Here is a 22,819-nt window from a genome sequence, read left to right on the forward strand (position 1 = left end):
TTTTAATCCCTGGCGTTTGGAAATGGTTGAGAGGCCACAAAAATGCAACCTGTTGTAGCAGGCAGAGGGGTGGGTTGCATTTAATGCAATCGATAGCAGAGATTTGGTTGCAGGGGCTCGCGGGGACGTTTTGGCAGCAGCTCCGCGGCGCTGGCGGCTGCGGCGCGCGGCCGCTGCCTCGCAGGCTCCTCCGCGAGGGGACCCTGTGCTGGGAACCAGGGGTCCCTCCTGCTCTCTGCGCTCCCAGCTCCCGGCGTCCGCAGCCCCGGCTCTCCTGTGGCTGCTCCCACTTTCCTCCCACTTTCTTCCTAACTCATTCAGAGCAGCCTTGCGAATCTTTCGTCAGCAGAGGCACCAAAACTGAGCTGGAGAGAACTGATCACAGCTCGGTTCCCTGATGAGAGGAATCCACTCCCCCCCCCCTTTTAATTCCATTTTTTTATTTTTATTATTTTTACAGTTCAGAGCTAACGCTGTTGATTCAATCTGTCTTGGTTGTGGAGTTTTTAACCATGTTACTGCTAACATAGACAATTGCACAGGTAATTTGTATACACCTTACACAGAATGTCTCTCCAAACCAGCAACTAGACATAAAACTATCCATTAATGTTGGGTTTTTTTTTTTAATTAGAGTTTGCTTTCAGTTTGCCTGTCTGTTGCCGATCTGTGGTAGACAGTATATGTAGTTTCATAGATTGATCTCCACCCCCCCACCCTCTGCTCCTTGTTTAGTTAATTCAACAAAGACTTTTTGCAATCTGTTTGGAGTTTGTCTGATGCCGTGGAAAAGTAGCTGCTGATTTATTTGGTTGCTTTTCGATTTCTGTCTCCAGCCCGTCTTTTCTCCTCCTTTCAGCGGGGATGTCAGCTGTTATTACTTCCTATTGATCCCTTTGCAAAGTGAGAAGTGAACTAAAATTAATGTCAATTCCACTGCTTGGATCAATAGCTGGAGTTATTTTAATCTGGATTTGCGCGAGGTGCTAAATTAAAAAAAATCAGCATAGAGGCAGAAAAGTAGCAGTTAGTTACTCCGCCTGCGCCCGCTGCCTCCCCGCTACCCAAATACTCCATCGTGCCGATTATCCTCCAATCCATATTTTTTTAATTAAGAAGGTCATGTAGTTTTCTTATTTGGGGTTCCCCGTTTAAACCCGTGACATTTTGACATTGGGAGTGTATTAACGATAGATTTTCATAATGACCGCTCCGCCGCAGCCTCATTTGTACGTGTTGCTCGTGGGGGTGGGGGCAGGCGCGGGGCGAGCGGCGGCGCGAGGGGGAGCGCAGGAGGAAGTGAGAGTTTAAAAAAAAAAAAAAAAAAAAAAAATCAAATTTGGCTGGGTGAGATATTGTAACGTGCTGATTTATTCCCCGCGTAATGAAGTTTGCAAACGAATAAACGGCCGTAGTGATTCACGGTATCCTACAGGAGTGTCAAGTGTTCGGCCAGATTACTAATTTATGAAATACGCTTAATGTAATGGGATGATAGCACGAGTAAAAATAGAAAAGGAGACAGAAGCGGTTGCTTTTTTTTTTCTTTTTTTTTTTTTTCCTGGAAATCCATATTTTCCATGATTGCTCAGTTTCACTTCTGTGTTAAAGATTGTTTTTAACTGAGAGTGGTGCTGTATTTCTATGGCTGCCTTTAAGTGTAGGTACGCGAGTGTATATCTGTACATATATACAGTGCGTGTGTGAATGTCTATACATCTATGTATGCATTTTCCTGCCTGCATAAACCTCCCCAGCAGCTCCGGATTTGCCGGTGGATGCAGTTTGCCGAGCTCCGGTTTGGATCAGCCCTGCGTAATGCAGCAGAGCGAGCGTCCCCAGGACCGCAGCGCTGCCCGGGATGCCCTTGGCATCCTCCTCCCGCCTTCCCCCCCTCTCCCGCCTCTGTGACAACTTCGCAGGAAAGTTATTTAAAATTTGGAAGGYGGCGAGTCCGCTAATGCGAGATACATAATCTGGTAATTTAGCAATGATGTCTGTAAGGATGGGTGCCAAAYGAGGAAGCGGGGAGATGATGTCCACTCATCTTCCCGATTAATAGCAGCCGCTGGAGCTGTGCAGGGTGGCAGGGAGGAAGCGTCACCGCTGCATTAAAGCCGCCGGCTGGATTTCGGGCACTTTGTTAACCTGGGCTCCCTCATTCAGGGAGTACAAAAGGCACTCCATTAGGGAGACGCTCTTTCAGTAAGTTTTATTTGAGATGTTTGACCCTCTGGATTTAAGAGGCACAATTTGTAACCGCTTTTTATTATTATATGATTTTTCTGGCCCTTTGAGCTCCAGCCGGCGAGGATATTGTTTCAAAGTTATAGTGCTTGTGTTTTAAGCGGCGTTGAGGGGCCTGAATGGTAGGCAGCGGAAGCTTAAAAGAAAAGACCTTAGATTGATTGGGGGAGAAAACTGCAAAACAACAAGCCAGGGCAAAGGCAGATGCAAAAGGAGCCTTTTCCTGCGTTTTTCTGCGTTTTTGTGGCTGCAGCCGCCCTCGGAAGCTCGGCACACCGCGAGTCAGAAATTTTGTTAACATTTTCCTCTAAATGTTAATGGCACATCCAGGGCAGTTTACAAATCTACTTAAGAGCGAGTGCATTAGGAACTGAAATTACTGATCCATCCTCTCTTGTCCCCGACCCGCAAGGCAGGCGCTCGCGGAGATCAGATGGCAGCGGCCCCCGTGATGACTTTAAAGATCGTCAGAGACGCCAGGCACTTTATTGGGGAAGTCTCTTCTCCTTTGGCTAAAAGGGAGCGTGTGCTGTGAGTGTGTCACGTGTGTTTGTGCTTGTGTGTRTGTCCTCCATACGTGTCCTCCGTCACCCTCACACCTTCCAGGAGCCTCTGTGGCTCTAGGTTGGCATATCTAGGTGTACTGGGTGGGCAGGCATGTCTATACTGGGACTGCGAGAGGGCAGTATATGGCTGTGAGGTAGGTCTTGGGCGTTGYGCGTGGCATGAAGACGCGTGGTGGCTCAGCTGTGTAATTACGTGCAGTAGATATTTGTATATTGGTTGGTTGCATATGTATATATGTGTGGAGATAAACTCACAATTGAGTAAAAGTGTTGTGTCTATATCTGTGGGCGTTCTTAAGTTCACTGTAATTAAACATAGGTGCCTYTGCCATATAAAACTCCTGTTATGATTTGGAGTTAGCGTCTTGATTTTAGACCAAATTTTTTTCATTAGTGGGTCATTAAATGTTCGTATTATTTTATTTGGCCTTCTTTCCCTTCATCCACATTGGATGATGCCTTTCTTTAATCTCGAGGGCCAAGGCCGGTCCCGCTGGGGCGCAGGTTGTGTTTTGGCTCTCTTGAATGGGAAAAGCGACRCGTCTCCGGCCGCGTGGTGTTAACACGTGTGGCCACCCCACTGCTGGAGCAGCCCCGAGGGATGAGGACAGGAACCTCACCGCGTGTGTTTTCTTTTCTTTTCTTTTCTGTTTCCTTGCAGCTCTTGGAGGGTAATGACGCTCCAGTGATTTCCCCCGCTCCCTTTCCCAGGCCTCGCTTTCCCTTCCGTCCAGGGAAGATCGTTCTGCTTGCGATCCTGCTGAGGAAAGAGACTCCGATGGACTTGCACCGGGCAGCGTTCAAGATGGAGAACTCGCCCTACCTCCCCAACCCRCTGGCCTCGCCGGCGCTCATGGTGCTCGCGTCCACGGCGGAGGCGAGCCGYGACGCCTCCATCCCGTGCCAGCAGCCGCGGCCTTTCGGCGTGCCCGTGTCCGCGGACAAGGACGTGCACATCCCCTTCACCAACGGCTCCTACACGTTTGCCTCCATGTATCACCGGCAAGGCGGCGTGCCGGGGGCCTTTGCGAACCGTGACTTTCCTCCGTCCTTGCTTCACCTGCACCCCCAGTTCGCGCCCCCCAACCTGGACTGCGCGCCCATCAGCATGCTGAACCACAGCGGCGTCGGCGCCTTCCGCCCCTTCGCCTCCGCCGAGGACCGCGAGAGCTACCAGTCGGCCTTCACGCCGGCCAAGCGCCTCAAGAACTGCCACGACACCGACTCGCCCCACCTGCGCTTCTCGGATGCCGACGGCAAGGAGTACGAGTTCGGCACGCAGCTGCCCTCCAGCTCCCCCGGCTCCCTCAAGGTCGATGAGACGGGGAAGAAGATCTTTGCCGTCTCTGGCCTCATTTCCGATCGGGAGACCTCGTCCAGTCCTGAAGAGCGAAGCGACAGATGTAAGTACCTCTGTTGACTTGCTGTCGTTACTTTAGCTGCACCGTGTTGGGGTGCTCAACAGGTGATTGCCCTGCAGTGCTGATGCTCTTGCTGCAGGGAGGGGAAGAGCAACCTTGTCTTCTTGCTAAGTTGAAGCGCTCGGTGTTGCCTTGCTTCTCTTAAAAGGACATTGATGGATTTCCAGGTGAGGTGCCCCTGAAGGAGACTTGTCTTGTAGCACGCAGCTGCTGAGACAACGTTGACCTGGCTTTCCCTGCAGGAAAATGTCCATGCCCTAGCGCGAGGACATGAGTGCTGGTACATACATAGGTGTGAACAAGGGGTCAGCTGGAGGGCATTGCCAGAAACTTTTCCAGAGCTTATGGCAAAYGTAGTAGGCACTGCTCTTTCAAGGGTTTTATCTGTGGCATTTTCTTCATGTGCGCCCATCATCCTTACAGCAAATGCGTCAGCCTTCAGGCTCTGCGCCTCCGATGGGAGCAAAAGGTACCTTTCACTCTGGTTAATTTAAGAGTGTTTCTGGCCATCAAGCTCTCTCCTCGAGCCATAAACCTGAATCTCTCCTAACAATTCAGTAAGCCCTTGGTGCCCGCTGAGAGGTGCTGTGCCCTTCCGCGGGTCGGCGAYTGGACTGAATCGGACCCGTCCGCTGGACGTGGCTGTAGCTCCCTGCTCCCCTTCTCCTCGTCTCGCCGCCTCCGTAGGGGAGCCGAGCGGCCCTCCCTGCAAGGGGAGGTTCCAGGTTTGCTGGCCAGGGAGGTGACCAGGGAGGGGAGCCGAGTTCCGTGCCCTGGTGAGGAATGCTAAATTAGGAACGGGGGTTCTGGTAAATCCAAACATATGCGTCAATGAACGAGTGGCTTGGATTTTTTGTTGGCTCCTTTGTTCTGTTGATTTTTCTTCCTAGAAAACATTTTTTTAATTGTTGCTATTAATGCTATATATTTATATATATATATATATATATATATATAAAACAAAAAAACCCTGCTGCAGAGCTTCCTCCCGCTTTCAGATGTGATTTTTTTTTCTTCTCCTCTTTATGATGCCGAGGAGAGTAATAGAGACATTGTGGCTCTCGCTCCCCTGTCGGCGCTGCTTCCTCAGGCTGTCTCCTTGAATTAGGCGCAGTGTTAACTTACCGCTGCTAAAAGGCATCTGCCTAAACCCAGCGTACCTTTTCAATAAAAGTCGTCATAAAATCAACCTGCCTTGTAAATCCATCGCTCTTTGGGTTTGAAATACACCGCGGGTGCGTGCTTTATGTCGGCATTTGGGCGCGTGGGACGATTCCCACTTCAGGCTGGAGCTGTGTTTTCCTTGCGCTATGGATGTGGTCGCTTATCCTTCACCCCGTCTCCTCCTGATCCATCCCGTGGGCGCTGCTTTGGTGCTGGGGGGCTCTGGTCGTTGCTCAGCAGCTCCCTATCCGTGCTTGGTAGCGGCTGTGGGTGGGAGCGGGTATGGATGTGGATGTGTGTAAGCTGTTAATATAATTATCTRGGGGGAGGAGAAGAGATAGGGGAGATGATGAGGCTTTGGACATCCTTTGCCGATGCTCTTTTCCTTATCAGCATAACCTGCTGCTGGAAATGAAGCTAGCTCCAAAGAATACTTTGGTGGATAATGACGGGAGAGCGGCTCCTCCAGCTAAATGAATTTAGAGCGGCTCAGTCGCTGTGCGTTTTCCTAGCGAAATCCCGTCAGACACCCCATCTAAAGAAGCAAATCTCTTAAATGAATTAGAATGTGTGGAGCACAGCTGTGGACAGACGGACACAGGCACAGCGAGCGGCGCGTGGTCCTCGCCACTGCTGTGTGCCGAGCAAGGGGCCTCGTGCTCGAAGCCCACGGGGGGTTTTGCTCAGGAGGAAGAGGGGAAACGGAACAAAAAACTTTGCATTTAGCTTTGCAAACTTGGGCAGAAGGAGGTATTTTGTGTTCTTCTTGCCCATGTCATTAAATTCCTTTAAAAYGCTGAGCTTCACGGAAGAGCCAAGCAAAAGCAGCATCCCTGGCATTTCACCGAGATGAAAATTCTTCGGYATCTACCAGGACAGTTTATACCAAATGCATCCGCTGGCTCTGTATCTTATTCCCATCATATATAGATATTGCACCATGGAAACACAGCGCCATTAACACAACAGTTTATTTGTTGTGTGCAGACACACGTATGTGTGTGTTTGCTAGAGGGCGAGCGAGCGAGCAGCAAAACGTTTTAGTGGATCCTAATGATCTTTTCTGTTGACCATCAGAACAGAAAAACTTCCTCCATGAGGAATCTGAGAGATGGCAGTTTGCAGAGAGAACCGCAGTCTTGTTCTGCATTGAAATTCCCAAACAGATTTGGGGAGTTTCTATCTCCTTTTACAGAAATGGGGGCTTTGGGGTGTTTGCGCTCGCTGATTATTGGCACCAGAGAAGTTTTCTGCGTTCCTGGTGTAATTGTTTGGAGCAAGCTGTGTAAAAACGGCCCAGCTTTGCTCCTGGTGTGCAGTCTGTTGCTGGCAGGTTCCTGTAGCTTCTAGGCAGAAATGCAATAAAGCTTCTACAAGGGCTGGCAAAAATTGTAAAATTCTCTTAGATCAGCAACACCTTTATATGTCTAATGGGTGCTTTTCAGAATTGCAGAGCTTGTCTGTTCAGCTGTAYTTTTCAGAATTTTAAGAGGGTTTGTGTTGCATGGGGGGGGCGAATTACGGTAATTGCACTGCAATGTCTTCTGTACACAAGCGCTTTTTTGAATAGTTCACTAAAATGTTTGTTTTGCCCCATAACTTAAATAGTGATTTTTTGAGGGAGAAGTTTTTTTAAAAAAAAAAAAAAAAAAAAAAAAAACTCAGTGAGATTTAGTATTCCTGAAACATAACTTCACTCTTGAAATAGTTTACAACCAAATAAGATTCCAAAAGCGGGTGCTTTCATCTTGGAGACGTTTGGAAGCTGCCCTGTGTAGACCTCTGCATCACTGGGAGCAAAATCTCATTGAATTTTCACCAATTGAAAAAATCCACTAAATTTGCTAAAAGTTGGGGAAATTTTTACTAGCATGACTGAGAGTAGTAGCTGACCATTTAAGATATGTATTTATGCAGTAGAGATAATTGCCTCTTGGGTGAACCTTTGCTTTCTGTTAATTCAGGGTGATGCTTTGCAGCCGCGTGAGCACCTGAAGTCCATGAGACAGCTAGTGAGGGACAGCTGGGCTTTGAGGTGCACCTAGGTGTGATGGTGCTCCTCGTTATCCAGAAAATTGGTTTGAGACCTAGGTGCCTAGACAGGTCATCTCTTTGTGTACAAACATAGGTACTTGGGATATGCTGGGAGATGAAGCATACAGGGAGCATACCCAAAAGAGGAGTCATCCCAGGGAGGAGCAGACAGGTCGTGCATTGGACGGGGCCTGCTCTATCAGATGGTTGTTGAGAAAAATAGTGATGTTTGTCACAAGAAGCTCTTCAAAGCACATGCTAATGATGCTGGGAGATGTAATTTATTGGATTCCTTTAATAAGTGTAGGATAGTTGAGATTGCTAGAGGGAGCAGAAATAAATGGCAAACTCCTTTCTGTAGSAGGGGTCCATAGTCTCATTTCAAGATCAGCAAAAAGTAAAGATTGCTTTAAAAAAAGTCCTGGTGCCTTTCTGCGCACAGTCACCATGGCATCACCTTCCCCCTTGGTTCCTGTTTGGTTCCTGTTGCTGCCCATGGCTTAGTCTTCATTGAGTGTTGCCTGCAGTATGTGGAGGACCTGCAGCAGGATKAGCCTCCACCTCTTGGCCACTGGTCTGGTTTTCAGACCCCTGTCAGGGTCTGGCTCTGTTGGCCTCAGTGTCCCTGTTGCCACTGGGGATATCCAACCAGGTACCGATGTGCCCTGAGAAAGAGTGATCTAGTTGGTAAGCATGTATTAGAGTGGATTTATTAGTAGTATTTTTATTATTGCTCTTGGGAATAATCAACGTTTCTCCTTGGATGCTGGGACCTGGGTGGTTTGTCCTGCAGCCGTCCGTCTCCTGTGACGGAAGTTGACAAGGTCTTTGTTCCACCTCCGTGGTGGACTTGTCCAGCYGTGAGACAGGCAGCCTGTTATTGATCAGGTGGAAATGCAAAATCACACTTGGGGTGATGAACGTTGGGCTGCGATGATCCCGGCTTGCGTTTCTGAATATGGAGCACCTTGGAGCACAGGCAGCCTGCCCGTCGGGCACGCATGTGTTCGGCTTTGTGTTTACGTGCTGGGCCYTATGGAAAGCTCTGTGTGTGTGTTTGTGTATTTTTTTCTTTTTCTGTTTTTCTCTACTACTCTGTGGCAGGGCAGTGGGTTGCAGGGGATGGCAGGGCTGCTCCTGCCATCGTGCATCGCTCCCAAGGCAAGTCAAAATTTGGGCTTGAATGCAAAGTGACACTGTACCTAGAAACAATCAGCTGTGCCCATGGGAAACTGTGAGCTTAAAAACGCTTGCGAAATAATTGGATAAATGAAGCAGACGCGGACTTGCCGTCATGCAGCGTGGCGCGGGAGAGAGGCAGAGCAGCAGCAGGGTGTGAGCGCAGACGGGCAGGGCTGGAGCGAGACACGGGCGCCGGTCCCACGATGTCCCTGCGAGCGCCTGCTCTGAGCGGATGGCGCTCGGAGACCGGCCCTGCATTCAGCTGCTGGCACGTGCGGCCACGTCCTTTTTTTTTCCCTTTTAATTTTTGTTTTTTTCTGGCAGCACCTCTCTGCTCGCTCCGCAAACTGTTGCGGCKCCTCCTCTCCGCGCCGCTCGCTTTGCTCTCCTGAGGAGCCCRTCGGTGTCTGAGCGGCTAAAGTGGGGACGGGCTGGGTGGGAGCAGCCCCTGCCGGCTGCGGGGCCATCTGGCCTGGCTCCGCTCTGCCCGCTGCCACTTTATATTTCTCGTTCTGCTCTTCGGGGCTGTCTGGCACGCTCGGAATCGCTAATGACCGTGGTGAGCCGTGCGCCCGTCCCTGCCCATCAGTTGTCACACAGAGGCGAGGGGACGCGGGGCTGGCTGCGCCCGCCAGAAGGGTGCCGGTTAATGCAGCACGGCCAAGGGCAGAGCATCGTCCCTTTGCCACCTCCAAAATGCTTCACCATGCGGGTGCTCTGTTGGGAGGCTAGTGGCTTCCCGCTGCCCTCCTCTTCTTCCTGCGCTTGCCAAGAGTTGGAGCGTGGAGCTCCGGAGGGCTGGAGCCAGCATGCTCCTGGAGCTGGGCACGATGGAAATGTCATATTTATCCATTGCCCAGCGTAAATATTTATCCTTCCTTGCCTGTGTGAGGGTGTTCAGTGCACAGTGGTGGGGCAAACATTGAATCACCCTTGGTTAATCTAACAACGAGGATTTCTCCTCAAAATCGCCGAAAAATCTGCCTTTTGGAAAGGACTTTAATCACATTAACTCTTTGGTCCCAGTGGTCMGATGCTGTCACCGAAGGGCAGTGGCAGCAGAGGTGGACGCTGCGGAATCGGGAGCAGAAATCCTGACCTTGGGCACATCTCCGAGCCGCAGTTTCCCCCTCTGTAGGATGGGGATAGCGATACCTTCCAGCAGCGTGTGCCGCTTTGATATCTTTTGACAGAAGACACTACGCAAGGGCAAAGTATTAGTATTATTAATATAGTACAGTTAGTAGAATATTATGAACTATTATAAATCATTACTGCTAAACTGCAGTTATTAAAGGAAATGACCAAAGTGCACTTTGCGAGCCAGGATATCTTGACAGTTAAAACATTGTTTTATTATTTTACTTGCTAACTTGCAAAATTCAAGAGTTAGCAACAGTTCCTGGTTGATCTGTGCCGGTTGTGTAAGGAGCAGGGAGGAACGGGTGCACGTTTAAGGAAAGGTGGCAGAGAATAAGCATTAGTGCCATGGTGATATATATGTATATTTTTACTCCTCTTTTTCTCCTTGGTAATCTGAAGGTCTTGGAGGAACGAGAAGTACTCGGGCATGCAGACTGCAAGGGCCCAATCCTGCTCTGTAGGGCTGGAAGAGCTCAAGGTGACGAGGTCTCAGAGTTCCTATAATTCCCCTGCAGAGAGGAAAAAAAAGGTTAAGGTGTTTGGGGACTGTTGGTGGCTGTTATTTGTTTGATATCATTTAGATAAGTCCCATTAAATGCTAGCAGCAGATTCATTTTTCCCCGTCTTTGTTTGCCTTCCAAGGAGCAGAAAACAGACATAATTATATTTTACGTGAGACTGTAAGATTTCCTCTCCTCTSTCTTTCTGGCTAATATCTGCAGCTATAAAATAAATTCCATTTGTGAATGCATGGTGTTAGGGTGAGGTAAATAACTGTCATCTAAAATCTGTCTAACCTTAATCTGCATCAAGAGCACTATAGAGAACTGTACCCATTTGTATAATATTAAGCTTTATTTTTATTATGGCTTTCTAATGCAAATTCATAGTGGGGGCAAAGTTGTTTTCCGTTAATACCACATTCCAAGGAAAACAGCCATTGAAAGTGAATTGTGACAATTTTTAGCCAGCAGTTCATGTCACTAGTGGTCTTTGATCATGTCAGTTTGCTTGATAGCCTATGAATTTTTCACCTCCCTGTTCTGCAGCAGAGAATAGCAGATTTGGGGACTTCTGAGGACGTTTTGCTGCTATGCAAAGCAATTGAAATTCTTCAGGAATAATGAATTTCTAATCAGGGAAATAGTGTCCTGAAACGTGGGATTGGATTCCTATACAGTGTCCCCTTGAGAAAGGGCAGGGGTCTCTTTTGGTGGCTCTGTGTGTCTAATCTATAGACGTGTCCTTTCCCTTTTTATGCAACCTTTCTGTTTGCCTGCTTTGCTCTGCTGGCCTGAGCCTGTGCTATATTTGCTCCACATCCACATATAAATCTGTGGCTTGCAGAAATTCGTTGCTCTGAGTTCAGTTTTATTCACACCTTAGTGCTGAAGTATTTTTCCTGTTGCTAGTAGGATATTTTTTTTGGCCCAATCTGACAGTTTTTTAGCCAGGGCTCGGCGCATGATACCACACGTGCAGGAATTGATCTGTTGAGCCTCACTTGCTTATGCTGATGTAAGGCAGGAGTCGAAGGGAGCTGGGCTGGAGAGCACAGGAGGAGCCTGACAGTAGTTTCTGAAGGATCCCACCAGTTTGGAAGGATTTTGTGCATAAAGCTTTCCTGGGATGCAGCCCTCAAGTTGCTGAGAGCTSTAATTGAATAAGACCTGCAGGATTCGGTGCTGTCTTTGCCTCTCCTCTCACTCTTTGCTCTTTTTAAAACAGTGGTGGTGGTTTTGCTAAGCCAGGTGTTACTTTCTTCTCTCCTTCAGCCCTTTGCCGGCATCTGGAGCTGCAGCAGTTCGCTGAGCAGCAGAAGAGGGGTGAAAGGCAGAGCTGGGAAGGAGTGGGGCAAAGGGAGATTTATTGCCTGGAACGCTGATAGCGTGGGGAGGAGTCCTGGTGCCAGTGGAACTCTTCTTGGAGTTCATGGATGGGACACTTCCATGGTGTTTTCCCCCGCTGCGGACGTCGCTCATAATCAGTATTGTTTTAAAGCCCTTTCTCTTTCCTTTTTGAGACGTTTGAGGCTGCTTTCTTACCAACATTTCAGGGCAAGAACACGCTTTRTGCTTTTTCTTGTAAATACCGGGGCTCTCGGTACATGACTGTTCTGCAGGGGAAAAAGGAAGGCACTAAGTGCCTCTGGATACCCATAAAAGGAAGAACTGGAAACTGCATCTTTGTTTGTGTTTAATAGCACAGATTATTTGTAGCTGCATCTAGGCAGAATAACAAAAGCAAATTTTATTTTGGAAGGGCACTAGAGCTTTTCTGCGCTAGCTTTTTGCACATGTAATCCTGCAGCCTTGCCTGTTTTGTGCATTTATAACACTGCAGCAAAGAGCAGGGTCAACCGCAGGATGTGTCCGCCTGTTGATGCTGCCCTTACCGGCATGGCTGTGTTCCCAAGCGGAGCCCGRTTCCTTGGAACAAATGGGAAGTGTTTATAAAAACTGAAACGGAAGGTGTTGGGGCATCAGTTAGCAGGAGAGCAGTGTATTTCAGGGGTAAAGACTCTGTTTAATAGCCTCACAACACTGCAATAGRTTTTTTTAAGCAGAACAAAAAACTTGGAGAACTGTCCCTAACAGGCTTGCTGCCCTCCACTGGGATTTTCAGTGCAAATCACTTTGCTTYTAATTAAGATTTTATTATTATTAAGAATAGCTCAGTCCTTTCATCTAATTTTGATATTGTTTTCCTGCACTTTAAGAAGCGATTTGCAAAGCCACTTAGTATAGTCCTGTAACATGCTGTGCCACAGGGAGGCACAGCGTGGTAATCCCTCATCCCGTGGAGCCTGCRTGGACACTTGTGCTGGCATGAGAACAGCCTTGTGGCAGAAGATATCTCTGCCTTCCCCCTAACCCTGTGCCCAATATTGATGGAAAATGGGGCTCAGGACGAAGAGCCAGCGTGTCCCTGCACGGTGCGGGAGCAGGTGGTTGGAAATGTCCATGGGGGCGAATGGCACCCTGGGCACCGCACCCGGGACCGGCAGAGCCGGGGCCTTATCAGCGGGCTGGCCGTGCCGCAGCAGCAGCGCCCGCGCCCCGCCAACCTTTGGCCCGGGCAGCTCGAGGGAACCTTGTCTTCCCGCAGCTTGGAACGAGCCTGCGGGGTCCCGACTGCAGCGGGMGGATGGAGAGAACCTCCTTAGGGGCCAGGTTTGAGTACAAATCGGAGGAATTTCGGCAAAAAGTTGCAGCAGCCCCCTCAGTGCTGTATGTAGAAGCCCATTCCCCATCTTATTCCTCTCCTTGCAAGCCAGTTTCACTTTTATTCCCAGAGCTGTAGGCTGTAGTTGAGGTTCCAGCAGTGTCCTTAGGCGAGGTGACAGCTTTTCACTCCTCAACACTTGCCTTCTGCCTCTCCGAGGAGGCAGCTTGACCACTGGCCTTTGTGCCTGGGGAGATGAAGGAGCAATCAGTGACCCAGGTAACCCTGAGCAGAGCACAGGCGGAGSAACATAACAGTCGCAATCAAAAAGTTGCCAGGCTGAGTGAATTAATACATCTGGAGGTGCCCCTTAGCTGGGAGGAAGGAAGAGTGAGCAGCTCCACTATTATACTTCTGCCTCTTTACGCTCCCTGCTCCCCTTTGCTCGGAGATGAAGGATGCGCGTTCCCGTACAGGGCTGCTGCTGTTGCTCTTGCAATGTTGGCTTCCGGAGACTGCTTTGGGCTGCACTTGCCTCTCTGGGTGTGTGGATTCACACACACAAATATTTCTCGCAAAATTCTCTTCGTAAAAGAAGTGTTTTGTTTGGCAGTGTGTAAAGTAGATGACCAAAAGTGGCAGCTTTGGGGTTGTAGATGATGGGAGATGATGCAGGGCAGAACCTCCGGGTCTAAAGGTATTGATGGAGTTGGTAGACGACGGGATCAGGGCTAAAACAGTCATGGAAGAGGCTGTGCTAGGAAGTTACCRGAGGAGCTGCACTGGGGGAGCCTCAGGATGAGCTAGATGGAAGGAGTCTGCAGACCAAATAGTAAACACCAGCAAAGCTCTGGAAGTATCTGTAAGAGAAACTGAAATAGAAAGGGACTACAAGTTATTTTTGACATAAATTGGCTGAACTATATATTGGGTTCAAGATTAAAATAGGATGTTTTTGGATCAGGGCTGGGATATACTGGAAAAAAACTTTGCAGTGAGAAGTTTGCAGATCTGCTTCCTTTAATCAGAAGTAATGTTCCCCTCATGTCATTTTCCCTCTGAAAATAACAATTTAATGACCATGGCAGCATGGAGGGATTAGTTTAGAGCATGATAGAGAGAATTTGATTGGTCCCACCTGAAAGTGTAACCCGAAAGGTTGCTGCTGCTGAGGGATGCTGAACCCCATGGTTGCACCTTCTGTGGCATGATCTGCAGYAGGCCCCAAGCTTGCAGCAGGTCCCAAGCAAGAAGGGGGCTAAATTGGAGGAATGTTTCATCCTTGGCCATCTCTTTAGGAACACTGCAAGGACCAAAGTCTGCTCTCGAGTGTGTGCACCTCCCACCCATGTGTYCACCTGTTCTGAGTCCTACTCAGAGCCCTGGTGAGAGCTGAGGTGGCTACGATGTCAATGCAGAACATCTGGGTTGGTGATCTCCCAGGTGCTGCCAGTTGGGTCTGGTTGTGAGCTGCACCTGGGCAAAGAAGAAGGAGAAATCCCAGGGCATAGTGATGGATTCTGCAGATGAGGTTTGAGGAGGAGAATGTGGTTTGACACCATTTGTTGATAGCTCCCTCAGCTGTGTGTTCAGGTGGGTCACTGGCATTGAGATGATCCAGGATTTGCATATTTACAGCTAAGGAAGCATGCTGTTAACTCTTCAAATACAYACTAGCTTTACCTTTTGTGCATCTTTCTAGCCTGGCCAGCGTTGGGATAGTGAATATGAAGGACACGTTTGTTGGTGCAAACGAGAGTGTCTCCTTCTTGCAACCACATGGAGTAGCAGGAGAAAAGGGCGGTCTGGGCAAAGCGCCCGTGCAGTGCGTGGTGCAGACCCTGTTGGCCTTGGATGAGCAGCATCATTTCTAATTGCCCTTCTTTAAAGGGTTACAGTGTCCTGACCTCCTAGCAATGTGCTGAGGGGAGTTTCCTATGTATTTCAGAGGTGTTCAGGTACTAAAATAATAGTTTTAATTGTGGTACTTGGACTATTACGCTGGGATTGAAATAGCTGCGAGGGGGAGAGATGGAGGTTTATCTAATAAACATGATCATTGTTTATTTTGAAGAATGCGTTGCAAGATTTTATTTTATTTTATTTTATTTTATTTAAGAAACTTGGTGAACAGCCTAAAAAGAGTGGCTAGGAAAAGTAGGGAAAGAAAAGGGAAAAATTTGGAGCAAGGTAGATAAAAGCGAGAGATAAAAGAAATAATGCAGGGAAGGATGAGTAATCGACATTCTTGGAGTCGAAGCGCAGGCCCTGGCTTCCTTCCTGAGCAGTAAAATAAAATTAAAAAAAAAAAAAAAAAAGTCTTTAGAACAACAAAACTCTGGACGCGCTGGTTTCCTTCCTGACGGGCCCAGCCTCGTGGTGTTTCGATGAGTCCTCATTGGCAACCAGGGCTGATCTAAAGGCCAAAGACAGAAAAWTTGGGGGGAAGGGAAAGGGATTTAACTCCTTGAGCTCTGCCCTAAGAACAGCTGCCTTCTGCTGTGCAGGGATTTAATTTTCCATAGTTGGAGGAAGAACAATGTTCATGGGAGCTCAGGCATCACAGTTGACTGGTGCATCTATCCAGGTGCTTGGTCACACTCAGAATCCATGTTCCTTTATTATTTTTTTAGAAGGCATTTTAAATGCTTGTGCATGCGAACCGAAYTCCTTGGACGTGCCACGGTGCAGCGTGACGCGGCAGCAGCGATGAGCGGCGCGGGAGCAAACTGGCAGCGCTGCCTCTCAGCAGCCAGCCCTGAAATGCCCCCGGAGCTGCCTCTGGGATGCTCTTCTTCCTCGTGGCATCCAGCGGGGAACAAAACGCCGCTGTGGCTTCTCTTGCCATGGTGCTTCTCAAATAGGCTGGAGCAGCTGGTGTCCACGGGCTGCCCGGGGAGCAGAGGGAGGCTGCGAGGGCTGCAGGTTGGAGGGCTCGGGCAAGGCTTGTTTTGCAGCGAGCTCTCTGAGGCTCGCCGCTCTCCGCAGGGTTCCCCTCTCTGAAAGGTCGAAGCTACTTCTTAATTCTTAGCAGCTGACAAAATATTTATTTTCAGGTACTTAAAATATTATAATTTGAAGTGGAGGCCAGGGCCCTGGCTGGAACGGAGCTTTTGTACTAACAGCTTCAGTGAAATGACTTTTTCCTCCTGCAACTTGCCAGCAAATGCTTGGAAAATAATTGTGGGACAGTCATCCTTTTAGTGAGTAGATCAAGAAGATTTGAGACTTGCCAGAGACTTTCAAAGGACAGGCCAAAGGTTCAAGTTGTTGCCAGTTCTATTTGTCTTAGCCTTTATACTTACTTTTGTGTCATTAATTTCATCGAATGTCTGCGGGTAAAAGGCACCCAGCAGGCYGCTGCTTTTACAGAGTTCTTCGGGTGTGCTTGGATACTTCTTGGGAAATAAGCCCACCTTTTTGTATAGCGAGAGAAAGGGGGGGGAGAGAGAGAGAGAGAGAGATTAAACAGGYTGCAGTGGCAGCAGAAATGCACTTGCCCCACCAGCATCTCCTCAGATGGAGACTGCTGCTCTGGAGGAGCCCTACTGCTCATCTTYCTTTTCCCTTTCTGCAGCCCTTGAAGTATTTTTTTGTTTCTCAGTGAGATGCATGCATGAGGGATGCCCCATCGGGACGGTACCTCTGCACCCCCTGAGTCCATAGCTACAGAAATAAGGCACCATGCTTAGATTTTTGGCCACGTTGCCGAAGCAAAGGCTTGGTGGGGGAGCCTGAGCCCTGGGCTCTCCCTGAGCCCTGCTCTTGGGTGCTCCGTGCAATCCTGCATTTTGGGGCAGGTGCTCCTGCAGGTTTTGGAGGGCAGGGCATCTCTGAGCTGTTTGCAAGGGCTGCCCRGGCAGTGGGGAGGAAGCTGCTTTCRGCGCAGGATGCAGCAGGCAGAGCTCCCCATCCTGTCCCAGGTGCCCGCGCCGGGCTCTTCTGCCCCAAGCCTCTTTCCTTGGTGTTGCCTGCATCCTGCCAGCTGCTTTCCGCCCGCTTCTGCCCCGATGCAGCCAGCCAAGCAGGTTAATTTTTCAGCAGAAGTGCTGTAATAATCAGGCCGTGCGGCGGAGGGGTTCGCAGCGCTTAACCAGATGTGCAGAGGCTCGTCCCGCGCTCCCGCCAGCTGCCGCTTCGCGCCGGCTCGCGTTGCCTGGCAGGAGCTGGGGAAGCTCTCCCTGCTGCCAGGCTCCCCTTGCCGCTCTTCTTATGCTAAACACTCGTTTGTGAAGGAGGAGGGAGGGTGAAAATCCCTGTGCTGTTTGGGAGAAGAGAATTAAAAGCAGACACCTGCAGCACTCAGGCTGATGATCCCAACCATTAACTCTTCCCAGGGCTACATCCCTGTCATTCCCCTGGAACGGTGCCTGGCTGGGGCTCTGTGGTGGGATGTGAGGGCTGGAGGAGTAGGTGGTAAGTCCAGGGCTCTCGCTTATCCCGGCTTGGTCCTGGCTCTGTTTTTCCTGCCTCTGTTTCCTACCTTGTGGGCTTGATGCTGCTTTCATGAACATTGCTCTCTAGAAAACCCCTCTGAAAAGTATGTACTGAAATACAAGATAGCATTTCTATCTTTAACATGGTTATAAAACAAAGGAGGACTGTAGTAAGCTATACTTTCTGCCCCATCCGTATTAACATGGAAAACTATTGGAGTCAGGCTAGAGGCCTGCATGGACATTGGACTGARCTGTTCTGGCAATTCTTATGTTTCTATGGTAAAGTTTTATAAATACACATTGAAGCAGTATATTAGGTTTAAAAAAATCTATATACAGCATATAGGTTTATGGTTATAGAGAGGAAAGATGCATTAAATCAGCAAGACCAGGGGARCAGACAAGATATAAAAATTGTCCTGTATTATGCTAGATCTTATTGAAAAATCCCAATGCATCTTTTTGTGTAAGTTGTAAATTCCTTTCTRTGTTCTGCATTTGTTTCCTTATGTGTCTCACGTACCAGAATAGTAGCATGGACACAGTTGCAAATATGATATGTATTTTATTGCAAGTATTATACTGCATAGCAGAGAAAGGGTGTTGAATATTGCAGTCAGTTATATACAGCTGTAAATGGGAGCTACCTGCTGTTTGGTATATAGGGAGCTGCATATTTATAGGTAAATACCAGATGAGGCAAAATAAAAATAAAACAGAAAGTTATATTAAAAGCTTSAATGTTTAAAACGAGTTTGCTCAAAGCTCCTGGGATACCGCTGCAGGGAAGAGCTCTGAATTTTTGGCATTAAGTCTTTTCTATCTGATTTTTCTAGTTCTGTGAATTTAAAAGGTGCTGCTGAACTCCAGTGCTCATCAGCCTGTGGAATAATTCATATATATTTCAAATCAAGGTAAAGATTGGGTGTTTGGCTGGAGAAACGTCAGGTTGACGCCTTCCCTGACATAGCTCCAAGTGGGTGAATATAACAGTAGATCTGGTGAGTGGTTTAGGGGGATGTGTGGCCAGGAGCACATGGAGATTCTGTAAGTGCTGCTGAAAATCAGAAGCAAATCTCCTGGAACAAATGGGATTATTCTCCTGTTGCTCTGGTCCTGGTGAATGATGAATTTGCTCCTCCGTGCGGCATGGGCAGCCCTCGCGGCCTCGGGCACCTTTGGGCAGAAAGCAAACGCTGTGTTCTCTGCAGCTCTTCCAGGCTTGCTGGGGACGGACACCTCTGCGGAGGTGAAGGCATCTGGGTGGAATGTGGACTCGAATATGAGCRATGGCTTCTGAAATACCCGAGAGTTCAACCTAGAGGGAGCTCTCTTACATGAAGAATGAGGCCATTGGCTCAGCCTGCCTGAGCGGCTTTTATTTTGTGTGTCTTTAGCAAACTTCTCTCTCYTCTGCTCTCAGCTTTCACTTCTGGGTACCAGATTTCCCCAGGCAGACGTACAGAGTGTTGGAGAAGTCCCACTGATAACCCCTGCGGACCTTGCTGCATGCGTGGCCAGAACAGGAGTTTCCCTGGGTCTCTGGAGGCTGCTACTTGTGGAAGTGGATGCAGATTTCTCCTGGTGATAGCATTCCTTCTATTTTTCCCATTCCTCGTAAAGCCGCCTCCTCTCCCAGATGAGTCGCATCTGTCAGGGCGCCAGACACCTGCTCCCAGTTCTGCTTTTGGTGGGRAAAGCAAGTCTGGAGAGCAGCCTCCAAGTCCGAATCCTTGTGGGAAGACGAAGACAAAGGACAAAGGGCTTCTCCTTGRAAAACATTCCTTCGCTGGCCGAGGAGCAGGCTGTTAGTGAGCTAATTCACRTTGGAGATGTGCACTGGTCCAGGGTGCCTCAGTAGCTCCCTTTGGGTCTCTGCTGTTGAATGGCTTCCTATCCCTCCATCCGAGGTGTCATTTAAGAGGAGAACTGACGTAGGTCCAGAAAGCTCCTTTCCCAACGGGGCTAGAAGGATGGCTCTGCATTGGAGTGCTGGAGCTATGAGAGCAGGGATGCTTTTCTCAATGATCTGTATCCCCACAGGACTAAGCACACGTGGTGGCTGTGTTTCCTCCTGGCAGGTGACAGGAGGGTGGCAGTCGGCCTGGAGTGCCCTGGCAGTGTCATTCAGGGAGCCTTTCTCCCGGGGGTGGCATCCCTGTGGTTGGCAACMTGCAGGTCTCGGGCAGAAAAAGAAGCACCTCAGAAGGCAGCAAGAGGCCTGTAGAGGCTCCGTGCACCCGCTGGCAGCAGAGCAAAGCTGCTCTTGCTGCAATTGTTGTCTTTGACATTCCCCATCTCTCTCTTCTTCAGGCCCTGCTAAGCTGCTTGGCATGGTCTGTCTGTCTGATCATTCTAACTTCCAAGAGGCTTCGCTGGCAGGGAGATAGAGGGGGCTTCTCTCTTTTACAGACCCTGCTGTGGAGCCTGTGCCCGTTTCTTGCCTGTGCTGCCCCGGCAGTGCGAGCAGGAGGTGCCATGGCCGTGTTGCTGCCCCTTGCGGGGCTGCCTCTCCTCGGAAACTCCCGTGTTGGCTCTYTCTCTATAGGTGGTAGGCGCTCTGCGGCTCAGATATTCAGATCTGTGGGTTGACAACATGAGGAGGATGAGGAAGCCCAGGTACAGAAAAGAGGAAGGCTAGAGTTTCCACTCTGCTCTTCTCTCTGTGTCTCAGATGATGCTCATTGCCTCCCCCTTTCTCGTCCTTGTTTTGCTAGCACGTTGCACAGGAGCCTCCTTGTCCATCCTTCCCTTAACGGGATTGGGCTGAGGAGATTTGGGAAGCAGCTCRTTGCAAAGTTATCTTACCTGGGCTGCTAAAGGGGATGGAGGATGTTGTTGAACAATTGGAGATGCTGCTTCCTCAGCATTAATTCACACCCGTCATCTGCTGCTCAGAGTAAAACATTTAGATCATGGCAAAGTCAATGCAATGTTGAATCATAGCTCGCTTGATCTTCRCCTTCTTTTCATCCCTTCTCACTCATTCACCAGTCAGTATTATGGCCAAGATGTTGGAGATGTGTGACAAAAGACCGATTTATGTTAAATGAATTCGCAGTGCTCCGTGTTGTCACCAGTGACTATCTCTCCATTGGTGACATGAGGATGAGAAACAAACTGCTCTTTTGTCCCACGAGGCATGGCTTTTATACCCAAAGCTACTAGCAGGCAGGCGGCAGTGCAGAGAAAAGCAGGAGCAGTGGTAGCTCGCAGGGAAAATGGAAAGAACTTAATACACCGAGCTTGTGAAATGCGAACCAGCCGGCACAGCAGTGTTAGCCCAAGGAGGTAGAGGGACTACTTCGGAAACTGGGATATTGAATTACCCGTGGTCGAGTCCAGTGAGTTCATTTTGATTGTGAATTTGGCCCTCCCACTTCTACCTTGGACTGAAGCTCTAGCAAGTGGTGGTCCAAGGTGAATCCAAGAAGTGAATATTAAACTCGGGTGCTCCTGCATCCAAATGCATCGTATTCCTGCAAGGGGGATGTTTGCCATCCCAAGCAAGCTGCTGTGAGCGCTGAGCACAGTGTAGCTCATAGCACACTGTGCTCGCTGGGTCAGTATGTTGAGAGGGCTCTGCAGAAGGAAGGAGTAGAAGAGAAGACAGCCCCTTCCCGCGGAGGGGGAAAGCCAGACTACTGTAGGCCGGGTACTTGCTGACCCCCTCGGGCCCTGTTCTGACCCCAGGTAGGTCATGACCTGCAAGTTGAGAAGATCTAAGGAGATCTGATTTAGGTGAAGGGCATCTGAGGAGCATGTGGGCACTGAAACCCAGCCCAGCTACGCGAGTGCTGAGCTCTGAGAGGAAGACCAGCATCTAGACTAGGGCCTAGGCATCCCTACAAAAGGAATGAAAAGGCCTTCCCTTTCTCTTCAACAGACATATTTTTGTACTTTAAAAGGTCCTTGCCTGGTAAGTCACGAGAGCCTTTAGGTTGTAGACTTTGGGCTTGATTTACACATGAACAACACTTGAAAAATAGTCATCTTTCCCCTATTCCCCTAAGACGCATCCAGGTAGGATGTGCTCAGCACTGGCTTAATGCTCCTTTCTAAAGAGAGAGTTTTGTCCCAAACCACCCTTCTGTTGGAGCCCATAATTAGCAATTAAAGCATAAGAAATATTTCCATCGAGTGACTCCTAAATAAATGCTTGTCACTGCTGATCAGAGTTGGTTTATTTCCATGTATGTTTTCCTTCCTTCTTTTTTTTTATATAACTTACGGCCCTGTAAATGCTCAGCAGCTGTTAATATGATTCTGTCGATACGTTTACCATGGTGATTTGGCTATATTTGGTGAGCGTGTGAAGAAATCACTCACTGGTAGGAAGGAGGAAAGACAAGCTGTCGATATCAAGGGAGAAATGCTAATAACCCCGGTGACAAATCATTCTGGGGAATCTCAAAGGGTTAAAAAAAGAAAAAAAAGGAAGAAAAAAGAAAGAAAAGCAGCACTTCCCAGAGACAGGGGCTTTGGCAAAGTGAAGGTGACTCATCGGGAGCTGCAGACACCAGCTGTCATCTCCAGCTCCTCCTGTGCTTAATCACTTCACTTTTCTAAAGAAATATTTTGTTCTAATTCAAACAGACCTGGGCTTGTTTGTTTTTTATGAATTATTTACTGGTGAGAAGAACCTCTTGAGGTATCCATCTTCACATAGAAATAAGCGGACTCTCGGAGCCTGCTGCAGCGCTTTAACGCAGTCAGTGCCCTCCATCGTGGGCCTTGTTTTTCATTTTTCTGTTTTAGCACCCGCTTACATCCAGAACAAGCTCCAGAAAGTCAGCTCCGGTACTTGGTCTGTACAGGAGGGAATGGAAGCAGACTTTGGCCTCATCGAAAAGCTCTTTGTCAGAAATCTCTGCTCACGCACGTGGGACTGTGATATGGCAGTTTACCCTTGGGCCTTATTGTTGCTGCAACTTTTGCAGCGTGGAAATGTGTCTCTGTATGCCACGTGGTCCCCAGCTTGTCCCCAGCACGTGCACACATGAACCTGTGCAAACGCTCGCTTTGTGTCAYGGAACCTGCCCGCAGGGCATTGGCACTTCCCCAGCTCCTGGTGATGTTTCTGTTGCTTAATAAACCTCCAGCCAAATTCCACCTGGCAGTTCCTGACTTCTGCTCTTTGCACATTTATAGCTCTTGCAGCAGCAGTAGGAGCTCGTATGATATTTTGCATTCCCAGAAGATCTGATCCGGCAGCCACGGAAGTAAATAAATGGAAAAAATTGCACTGACTGGAGTGGACATCAGATTAGTCCCTAAATGTTAGCTGATCTGCTTTGGGGTTATGACAGACAAATATTGCCCCAAGGTTACAGCTACAGGAATAATCGATCTACCTGTCTTAGATACATCCAGGCTGCCTATCATCCCTGTAATATCTAAGTGTGTGTTACCTCCCAGGAAGATTGTGCTTGACCAAATAAGTTGCCTTTTCTTTGTG

At 48.8% G+C, this 22,819-nt stretch overlaps 1 protein-coding gene across 2 annotated transcripts in view; it reads left to right on the forward strand.

Annotated features, from left to right (window-relative positions):
* The window catches only part of LOC112942466 (E3 ubiquitin-protein ligase Rnf220-like), a 24,514-nt gene extending 2,147 nt beyond the window's left edge, over positions 1–22,367 (forward strand). The window contains exons 2-3 of one of the 2 annotated variants that reach the window (XM_026033412.1): positions 3,475–4,216; positions 22,120–22,367. In XM_026033412.1, coding sequence (XP_025889197.1) covers positions 3,475–4,216; positions 22,120–22,364 — 987 coding nt within the window. In that variant the 3' untranslated portion in view covers positions 22,365–22,367. Of the gene's footprint in view, positions 1–3,474; positions 4,217–22,119 lie in introns of those variants that run through there. The other variant, XR_003248389.1, reaches the window with a different exon arrangement.
* Positions 22,368–22,819: the final 452 nt, after the last annotated feature.

The sequence above is a fragment of the Nothoprocta perdicaria genome, unplaced genomic scaffold (genome assembly GCF_003342845.1).
Source record: "Nothoprocta perdicaria isolate Ctin4 unplaced genomic scaffold, notPer1 scaffold_0, whole genome shotgun sequence".
NCBI lineage: Eukaryota > Metazoa > Chordata > Aves > Tinamiformes > Tinamidae > Nothoprocta > Nothoprocta perdicaria.